The 11094-nt window shown below is 38.5% G+C and overlaps 1 protein-coding gene across 14 annotated transcripts in view; it reads left to right on the forward strand.

Annotated features, from left to right (window-relative positions):
- The window catches only part of PPFIA3 (PTPRF interacting protein alpha 3), a 511511-nt gene that overhangs the window by 217119 nt on the left and 283298 nt on the right, over positions 1–11094 (forward strand). For all 14 annotated transcript variants that reach the window (XR_011922901.1, XR_011922900.1, XR_011922902.1 and 11 more), the window contains one exon: positions 6561–6692. Coding sequence is in view for 11 of the 14 variants with exons in the window: in XM_072427377.1 (XP_072283478.1) it covers positions 6561–6692 (132 nt within the window). In the remaining 3 variants the exon portion in view is untranslated. The remainder of the gene's footprint in view (positions 1–6560; positions 6693–11094) is intronic.

The following is an 11094-nucleotide window of genomic DNA, read 5'->3' on the forward strand; positions in this document are numbered from 1 at the left end:
TACAATCACATTGTTTGTACAATGTACAGTTATGACCATTGGTAATCTTTTGACAATGTATTACTATGCATTTGTACCATTTGTTTCTGTATTATTTGCAACCAAATATCTGACAATATTTCCATGTTGTTTCTGACCTGTGGAAGGATTTTCCTGGAAAAACAATATGGCTCTGTACAACGCACTTTAGAATATTTTGTACGTTTTTTTATACCAGTGATGGCAAATCTTTTAGAGAGTGCCCAAAGTGCAACCCAAAACCCACTTATTTATCACAAAAAGTGCCAGCAATTTATCCAGAACTAACAGTGCTGTCATTTGTCATCCCTTTAATCTCCTGAAGTGTGTTAGGCGGGTCATAGCTCCATTTGGAAAAATAAATTCTTTCTGGAAATTCCAATAGCTCCATTTCCTGATGTCCTAAATCTAACCAGTGTAAGCAGGAAAGATCAAGTTCTTCAAATTTGGGTTTATCTGTAGAAGTAAGAAAACACAGAGCTGTCTCCATCTTACAGAACTGTAAAAATATGTTACTAAAGTTCACCTTTGCAGCTGCTAGAATGCTAAAAAATTCCTTTTAAATTTCCCGATGGCTTGTAGGATTGTCTGCAAATGTTATAGAATTTTCTAAATGCATTTTTAGATTTGAAAAATGTTTCTGAAGCGCACTTTTAAGGCCTCTTTCAAAAACCTGCAGTTTTCTCTCAAATGTTTTGATATCACAAAGCATCTCTTCCGCTGTTTTCCCTACACCTTGTAGTTTGTTCAGTACATTGCAGTGTAGTGTAAAATCTGTAAATAACGAGGTTCGTTAACAGTTACATAGTAGGTCAGGTTAAAAAAAAAGACATAAGTCCGACAAATTCAACCACTAGAGAAATAAACAAACCCTCATGGACATATTCGGTCCAGAGGAAGGCAAAAAAACCCTGGAATTGTTTCAACAGGGTAAAAAAATCCTTCCTGATTCCATGAGGCAATCAGATGTTCCCTGGATCAATGGTCACTGTTATCCTTACTTTAAAGCCTTAATACCCAGTTATTTTCTGTGCTTCTAGAAAAGCATCCAGCTTTTTGCTAAAGCAATCTATAGTAGTTGCTAAAACTACTTCCTGAGGGAGACCATTCCACATTTTCAGAGACCATACAGTCAAGAATGCCTCCTTATCTGGAGCTTTAACTTCTTTTCCTCCAGATGCAAAGAGTTTCCTCCTGTTCTTTGTAATGATCTCAAAGTGAATAATTTGGAAGAGAGTTCCCTAATGTAGACCATTTAAATATTTATACATGGTGATCATATCCCCCTTAAAGGTCTCTTCCCAAGGGAGAATAGCTTCAGTTCAGCTAATTTCTCTTCATAGCTGAGCTCCTCCATTCCTTTTATTAGTTTAATTTAGCCCTTCTCTGCACTCAATCCAGTTCCACAACGTCCTTTTTGTTAACTGGTGGCCAAAACTGGACTGCATATTCCAGAGGTGATCTGATCAATGTGTTGTACAGGGGCATGATTATGTCTCCATCGTTGCAGCCTCTTCTTCTTTAAATACAAGAAAGTACTTTGCTAGCTTTTGATATTGAAGCTTGTGATTGCATGCTGTTATTAAATCTATGATCTACCAGAATCCCCAGATTTTCTTCCATTCCTGACTCCCCCAAATGTATTCGCCCTAGACAGTATGAAGCATGCATGTTGTTAGCCCCCAAGTGCATAACTTTACATTTATCTATGGTAAATGTAATTTGCCATCTGACGACCCAATCAAACAGTACATCCAGGTCTGCTTGTAGAATCATTGAAACGAATCATTGAAAATAATGGCTTTGCAATAGCTGAGCTCAGCTTTTTGAGGACACGTGGATGTATTTCATCGTGTCCTGGTGCTTTGTCAACCTTAATTTTGCCCAACTGTTTCTCAATCATATCAATTTTGAGCCATTGTAACTCATTACAGGCTGTGACATTGCTATTATAAACTTGGACTTGAGGTCTGCCATTTTCCTTTGTTAAAAGGAGCTAAAAAAAGTGTTCATTAAATCCACCTTTTCTTTATCCCCAGTTCCCAAACCTGTGACATCCTTTAAGGGGCCTACATGCCCTTTCCTATTAGTATATTTTTAAAAAATGTGGATGTTTGCCTTACTTTTCCTTGCAATCTGTCTTTCATTTTGAAGTTTTGCACATTTTATCTTTTTCACATTTTTTGGTATATTCTTTAGAGTTTTCAAATGATCAAGGTGATCCTATATTTTTATATTTTTGGAATGCCCTTTTCTTGTTCTTTATGGCTTTTTTCACAAAAGCTGTTAGCCACATAGGTTTTAATTTTAGCCTCTTAAACTTATTACCCATTTGAAAATATTTTTCAGTGTGCTTATGTAGAACAGACTTGAAACATTACCATTTCTGTTCTGTGTTGTTTGAGGACAATATTGTCTCCCAGTCCAAGTCACAGAGAACCGCCCTAATAATGGAAAATTTGCTTTATTCAAATTAAATGTTTTTATCTTTCCTGTTTTTGCTTCCTGTTTACAGCCTACATTAAATGAAATCATAATATGGTCACTACTACGCAGATTCTCTTTTATATGCACATTTGTTATAAGCTCTGTATTGTTAGAAAGAACTAGGTCCAGCAGAGTAAAATTTCTAAATGGGGCTTCTATAAACTGTACCATAATATTATCTTGTATTAAATTCACAAATTTCCTCTCTTTTGCTGTTCCTGTAGTTCCATTACTCCAGTCAAAGTCAGGGTAGTTGAAATCTCCCATGATTAAAACATTTTCTGTTTTTGCTGCTTTTTCTGTTGGTGCTAGTAGTTGATTCTCTTTCTTCCTTAGTACTGGGCGGCATATATCAGACTCCAATAATTATTTGTGTATTATACAATGTTCCACTGACGACCAGCTTTTGGCCTGCTCTGAAAAAAGCATTTTTATAAGTGCATTTCCTAACTTTGATTCACCTCCACTGTACACAAATTGGACTTATTTCTTGGGGAAGTTGCTTAATCAGAACCCACCTACTAGATTGTAAGCTCTTCGGGGCAGGGTCCTCTCCTCCTGTATCACTGTCTGTATTAGTCTGTCATTTGCAATCTGTACTGATTGCCACTGTTCTCTTACACGTACCTAGCAAATTTGGTGTTTCTAACATGTATTGGGGCTTTGCTATTAATGTTTAAAGTCGGCCCATTGACTTTAATGTATTTCGCAAAATCGATTCACCGAAATTTCGCGAACCCACCAGAAGTTTAAGGAAATTTTCATGAGACTGTCTGAGGCCTTCTCGCTCATCCCTAGTTAGGACCCCTTTTAGATTTTAATTGGTTACCATGTTTCTTGGTATGAAATGAAATGTCTTTAATTTTTTCCTGGAAACATTGCAACAACAAGAACAAAACATAGGACAACCTATTCTGAAGGCTTAGGAATGGTTATACAAATTTATAAAAAAGTTTACTGACAGTCATGGAGCCTGTCACAGTCATAATTTAAGGCTAATTTGAAGCTCTTAAAATGTTTATATTTTTTCTAAGTATTTAAGTATATAGCTGGCTATTTGCTCTACAAGGTTTACACCGTGCCACACAAACCCAGCACCATCCTGTTTCTAGTAACTTGGGAGCTGCAGTTTAATGCAGGTTTATGGGAAAATATGTAAAAAAAAAAAAAAAAAAAAAAACACCGTCTGAAGTCCTGCTTACCCTAAACTGACCTTCTCTTGTCACGCTTAGAGGGACTAAACCACTAAGGCAACTTCATTGCCTAATGGTGGTGTGAGCCCAAAGAAGGGCAAAAGTGCAGAATCTAAGTAACCATCTAGTCTTCTCAAAAGCTTCTAGAGGTGAGGTTGTTGAGCTGCAGACTGTGCCAAGTTGTGGTCCTTAGGCACACCAGGGTCAGCAGAACAATATGAAGTACTAAATTAGCGGTCAAAAGAATAGTCAAAGAAGGCCAGGATTGAGGCAGGCAGGAAACAAGCGATGTCAGAAACAAACCCAGGGGTCTAGTACCAGAAAGCCAGAAAATAGACAGGAGGGCATCCTGAAGATACAGGAGAACACAGAATGAAACAGGGTAACAGGGGTCAGTAATAACATAGAGGAAAGCAGGTGACTGTGGTGACACTGGAACAGTACAAGGGAACAGGCAGGGGAACAACAGACTGAACAACATGGGGTTAACACAGGAGCTGGACTAGGAAACACTCAATCAGGCAGCAGCTGAATTGGAAATGCTCAGCAGTGCTAAGGGGCTTGGCAACAGTCTCAAAACATGTTGCTCGAACATTGAGAGCTCTGCTTGAGCCAGCTAAAAAGCCAGAAGCTCCTAGGTCCTAGGATCCTAGGCTCCTAGGACCTCCTAGGTCAGCGGGAGGGGTGATGCTGAATAAACTTGGAAAGGTCAGAACTGCCCACATGTGCAGGGGAGAGGTGCCCCTCGCTTTGGCGAGCGAGGAGGAGGTAAGTGTGGAAAGATGGTAAAAAATGTTAGGAACATTAGAATATGTCTATGAACTCTGCAAAAAGATGTGTAATATGACAGCGCTATTTACAGGTAACATGAATAAATACCCTTTACTGACTCCTACTGACTAATTAGATTGTTATCATAATCATATTGGACAGCTAAATGGCAAATTACATTTATTATAGATAAATGTAAAGTTATGCACTTATAACAACATGCATGCTTCATACAGTCTAGGGGGAATGCATTTGGGGGAGTCAAAAATGGAAAAGGATTTGGGGGTTCTGGTAGATCATAGACCTAATAACAGCATGCAATGACAAGCTGCATTATCTAAAGCTAGTAAAGTACTTTCTTGTATCAAAAGAGGAATAGACTGCAGAGATTGAGACATAATCCTGCCTCTATACAAAACATTAGCCAGGCCGCATCTGGAATATTGGGCACCAGTTTACAAAAAGGACATGTGGAATTGGAGAGAGTTCAGAGAAGGGCAACTGTAACATCCTTCTCGCTGGTATTCCACTAACCCCACTCTCTCCTCTACAATCTATCATGAATGCTGCAGCCAGACTCATCCATCCTTCCCTCCGCTCCTCCTCCGCTGCATCTCTTTGTAGTTCTCTCCATTGGCTTCCATTTCACCTTAGAATCAAATTTAAGCTCCTGTGCTTTGCCTTCAAATCCCTCCACAGTTATTGTCCCACTTACATTTCTGACATGGTTAAAAAATACTCCCCCTGCCACTCTCTCCGCTCCTCCAATGACCTACTAATGACTTCCTCACTCATAACCTCATCACACGCACGGTTACAAGACTTCTCTAGAGCTGCTCCAACTCTCTGGAATGGTCTTCCTCGTCCTATTCGGCTTGCTCCTACTTTCTGCTCATTTAAAAGAGCGCTCAAAACCCATTTTTTTAAACTTGCCTACCCGTCTTCTTCTGTCAATTGAAACCACCACTACTTCCCACCACTACATATCTCCTATCCTATTGTGTGTAAATTCCCCCACCTACTAGATTGTTAGCTCTTCGGGGCAGGGTCCTCTCCTCCTGTATCACTGTCTGTATTAGTCTGTCATTTGCAATCCCTATTTAATGTACAGCGCTGCGTAATATGTTGGCGCTATATAAATCCTGTTTAATAATAATAATAATAATAATAATAATAACTAAACTAATAAAAGGAATGGAGGAGCTCAGCTATGAGGAGAGATTAGCTGAACTGAATCTGTTCTCCCCTGAGAAGAGTCGTTTTTAGGGGGGATATGATTACCCTGTTTAAATATATAAATGGTCCATATAGAGAACTCTCTTCTCAATTATTCACTTTAAGATCATTTAAAAGAAACAGAGGGCACTCTTTGTGTCTGGAAAAAAAAAAGTTTAAGCTCTGGATAAGGAAGGATTCTTCACTGTAAGGTCTGTGAAAATGTGGATTCGGCTCCCTCAAGAAGTAGTTTTAGCAACTACTATAGATTGATTTAAGAAAAGCCTGGATGCTTTTCTAGAAGCACAGAATATAACTGGGTATTAGGGCTTTAACCTCCTGAGCGTTACACTGAGGTCTAGATTTCTGTACCAAAAGTGATCCATTGTTTTTCATGAAATTTTTTTTTTAAATTGTAGACCTGGACGCTGGACGGAGGACGACGCTGGAATACGAAAACGACGCTGGATGAGCACAGGGGGACCAGGTAAGTAAGGATGGGAAAAATCTCGGGGTTAACCATCCTTGCAATTTTTTTGTGCCCGAACGAAGGTCGGGCTTAACGGCAAGGTGGTTAATGTAAAGATAACAGAGACTGTTGATCCAGGGATCATCGGATTGCCTCATGGAATCAGGAAGGAAATATTTTCCCCTGTTGAAGCAAATTGTACTAGGGTTTTTTTTTGCCTTCCTCTGGACCAACTATGTCCATAGGGTTATATACCTGGTATATGTTTATTTCCCTAGTGGTTGAACTTGATGGACTTATGTCTTTTTTCAACCTAGCCTACTATGTAAGTATGTATTTACAGTTCCTAATTTTCATAGTTTTAATTTTTTTACTTGTGCTGGCTAACTAATTGCTTTCTTCTACAGGCCCGTCAAAGGGAGAGAATGAACGATGAGCACAACAAGCGTCTGTCTGAGACAGTCGATAAACTCTTGTCTGAATCAAATGAAAGGTTGCAATTGCATCTAAAAGAGAGAATGGGAGCCCTTGAAGAAAAGGTACATGTCTGGTGTACATAGTGACTGATTATTTCTATTTCTGTGTTTTTCTTACACTGACAGGAGAGTTTGTACATGATCTTGACAATTAGGTTTCTTTAAAATTGAAGCTGCCAAGTATAGTTCATTTTTAGGTAAATACCAACTCTCAGCAAATTGTTCTGCTAAAGTAAAACTTCAACAACTTTTATTTATTTATAAATCATGAAAATACTTGACAGTTAGGTCACATTTGTTCGCTAAATCATTGATGCAAAACAATATGCAAAAACAACACATGAATAGTTTTTCTACATCTGGTTCCTATATAGCAAATTACAGCTTCATTTTGTGATTTGGGATTATTCAGGTATATAAAATAACTTGTTCTTTAAAATTAAAAGTTCATATAATTTATTAATTTACATATATACAGTTAGGTCAATAAATATTTGGACAGAGACAACTTTTTTCTAAATTTGGTTCTGTATATTACCACAATAATTTTAAATGAAACAACTCAGATGCAGTTGAACTGCAGACTTTCAGCTTTAATTCAGTGGGTTAAACAAAATGATTGCATAAAAATGTGAGGAAGTAAAGCCTTTTTACACAATCAATTAATTTCAGGGTCCCAAAAGTAATTAAACAATTGACGCAAAAGCTATTTCATGGGCTGGTGTGGGCAATTCCTTCGTTAAGTCATTATCAATTAAGCAAATAAAAGGCCTGGAGTTGATTTGAGGGGGGTGCTTGTATGTGGAAGATTTTGCTGTGAGCCATCCTTAAGCTGCAAAAACAGAAAAAAACAATTCGAGAAATTGCTACAATATTAGGAGTGGCAAAATCTACAGTTTGGTACTTCATGGGAAAGAAACAAAGCAATGGTGAACTCAACAACGCCAAAAGACCCGGACGTCCACGGAAGACAACAGTGGTGAATGATCACAGAATCATTTCCATGGTGAAGAGAAACCCCTTCACAACAGCCAATCAAGTAAAACAATCTCCAGGAAGTAGGCTTATCGATATCCAAGTCTACCATAAAGAGAAGACTGCATGAAAGTAAATACAGAGGGTACACTGCAAAGTGCAAGCCACTCATAAGCCTCTGGAATAGAAAGGCTAGATTAGCCATTGCTAAAAAAAAACATCTAAAAAAGCCAACACAGTTCTGGAAAAAACATTCTTTGGACAGATGACACCAAGATCATCCTTTACCAGAATGATTGCAAAAAAAAAAGTATGGGGAAGGCGTGGAATAGCTCATGATCCAAAGCATACCACATCATCTGTAAAACATGGCAGGGGCAGTGTGATGGCTTGGGCGTGCATGGCTGCCAGTGGCACTGGGACACTAGTGCGCTAATACGAATGCGCGACCGATAATCCGATTTTGCTTGATGAATCGGGCATACTGTCTGCTCAAATCCAGCTAAATGCAGTCAAACTGATTGGAAGGCGTTTCATAATACAGATAGACAATGACCCAAAACATACAGCCAAAAGAACCCAACCCAGCAAAGAAGTGAAATATTCGTGAATGGCCAAGTTAGTCACCTCATCTGAACCCAATTGAGCATGCATTTCACTTGTTAAAGACTAAACCTCGGGCATAAAGGTCCACAAACAAACAGCAACTGAAAGCCGCTGCAGAAAAAGGCCTGGCAGAGCATTAAAAAGGAGGAAACCCATCATCTGGTGATGTCCATGTGTTTTACAGGCTGCCATTGCCATTTTATTTTCACTTCCTATTTGTCCAATTACTTTTGAGCCCCAGAAATGAAGTGATTGTGTAAAAAAAAAGCCTTTAGTTCCTCAAATTTTTATGCAATCTTTTTGTTCAACCCACATGCATCCTGCATCCCACATGCACCCTGCATCTGAGTTGTTTCATTTAAATTTATTTATGGTAATGTACAGAACCAAAATTAGAAAAAAGTTGTCTCTGTCCAAATATTTATGGACCTAACTGTATACACAACATTAAGAAACATTACAATACATGAATACATGAAGATATTTTAAGGAAATTATTCCCAAAGGGTTTTTGCCTCAAAATTTTATATATTTCAACTTTATTATTATAAAGTTGAAGTCCTTGACCTGTTTCACATTTTGTATTTATCTAATTATATATTTTAGATATACAATTAGATAAATCTAATCAACTCATATTGTCATGTTGTATATTTGTCAGAAAATAATGATATTAACTCCATTCACCACTAAGAGGCATAGTGAATTGTCCAGGTTTTTGTAATATTAACATATCTCCATTATTTTCAGATAACAGTGAAATCACCTTTTAATAATAGGTTACCACATTGTGCAAATTAATAAAATATTACAAATATGATTAGACTTTTACATACTTTTCAATGGTAATTAGGAGAAATATCACACGGAAAGCAATATTTTATCAATGCAGTATTATGATATCCCAAATTTTGTCATTATGCATGGTTGAGTATATTTTTATTGCCTACAACACAATGATAAATCCAAGAAAGTGGAGGAAATAAAGGAGAGACTCCTATATCTTTTCTACTTTCCACTGTTAGCTATTATGCATAATTTTGCCTTTAAGGCCCCATTTGTTCTAAACACATGTCTGCCTTCCCATAATACATATATACACAATGAGTCTGCAGGAATAAGACATACAGAGTCCAACTGTTTTCTAAAATAATCCAGTGCTTAACAAATACAATTAATCTTATTCTAGAATTTGTATTATCTAATCATATATCCATATATGGAGATAACACATGTATCTAATACATATCTAATACATGTATACATGTGTATATATATATAAAAATCAATGCCAACATGGGTGACTCAATGAAATTATACCAGCATTCATCAATCCCCAAATATTTACATATATGGTACATATTATTATATATTCTATAAATATCTCCGAACATGAATGACTCAAAGAATACCAGTATTCATTAATCCTCAAATATTTACATAAGAGGTACATATGGACATACTTTATATATATCTCCCAATTGATCCAAGCCAGAGATCAGTACTTTAACTAGTGTTCTTGTTCGAATTCGGGTCGTCCTAATGTTCGTCCCGAATATGACTGTTCGAATTCAGGTGGACCCCGACCCGATTTTTGCTGGATTCGAAGCCCCGAATTCGACCCTCTCACAATGCCTAGGAACCTCTCTCATGATGCCTAGGGCCCTCCAATAACAGCAGGGATGCCCCCTGCATGTTTGTTGTGGCAGGCAGCCGATTGGCTGTCTGTCACTGCATGCCACACAGGCAGCCATTGGCCTATAAAAGGCCAGGGCGTGCCTGCATTTAACACTCCTGACAGAGATTTGCTGCTAGCATGACAACCTTTCTGTGATGCTTGGCTTGCTTTGTCAAAGTGAAAAAAAGTGCTTTAGTTTGTTAGACTGTGTCACACTTTTAGTCAGATGATAGATTGTTGGATTGTACTGTATTGGTGCAGTCCTGAAATCTACTGTACTCAGATAGGTAGTGTTTCACTGTTAGATAGATAGATAGATAAATAGTCAATCAGTGTGTAACATACACGCAGCCAGAGGCAGGGTCCCCTCCCTGACTGGGTGCACAGTATCACACTTGTACTGAGAGACACACACAGAAGCAGTGTATACTTCAGTATATAATTTGTATACTGTGCTGCATATTACACGCGTCGCCACTGAAGCAAAGTGCTGAATACAACACACACAGCGCACTTGCATTTTTTGTGTCGACCCCCCCAATAAAAAATCTATTTGCTGTACAAATTTACATATACATATAGCATATTAGCTACAAAGTATTTTGCAGGGTGTCAAGCCACAAAAAAATGTCAACAATGTCTGGCCAAAGAGGAAAGGGCAGCTTTGGCAGGGGTGGCAAGCAAAGCAGTATGAGTTTGTTTTTAGCTGCAGACCCAAGAACAAGAAGCGCTGCTGTTGGTGGTGGGCGTCCATTATTGCCACACCATGAACAAGACGTAGTGGAGTACATGACCAAGCCTGGGTCAAGTGATTGTACCCCCTCTTCATCCCAGTCACAGACACAAGCCTTACAGGCCTTAGTGTCCCAAACAGTCCATGATACACCTGTTCCTCCTAGTTCTTCATCAGCGTCTGGAAAGTCATGTGTACGGCACTATGTAGAGGAGTCCCACCGAGGGGTTGGAGAGGCGGAACTACAAGCATTCCTTGAAGATGCTCAGTTGTTTCAGTCATCTGACAAATAGAGTCAGTTCACAGGCTTTCCCCCCAGTTACTTTTCACCAGAACACTCTGAGCCAGACGAGCCAATTCAAACTGGCTCCAAAAGGGCGCTGCTTCCTTTCGGCACATATAGGGAAACTGTCTCTTCTGATGATGATGATGTCCTTGATCCAACATGGGGCGAACAAGGAGATCATCATAGG

This window comes from Pyxicephalus adspersus, chromosome 11, assembly GCF_032062135.1.
Source record: "Pyxicephalus adspersus chromosome 11, UCB_Pads_2.0, whole genome shotgun sequence".
NCBI lineage: Eukaryota > Metazoa > Chordata > Amphibia > Anura > Pyxicephalidae > Pyxicephalus > Pyxicephalus adspersus.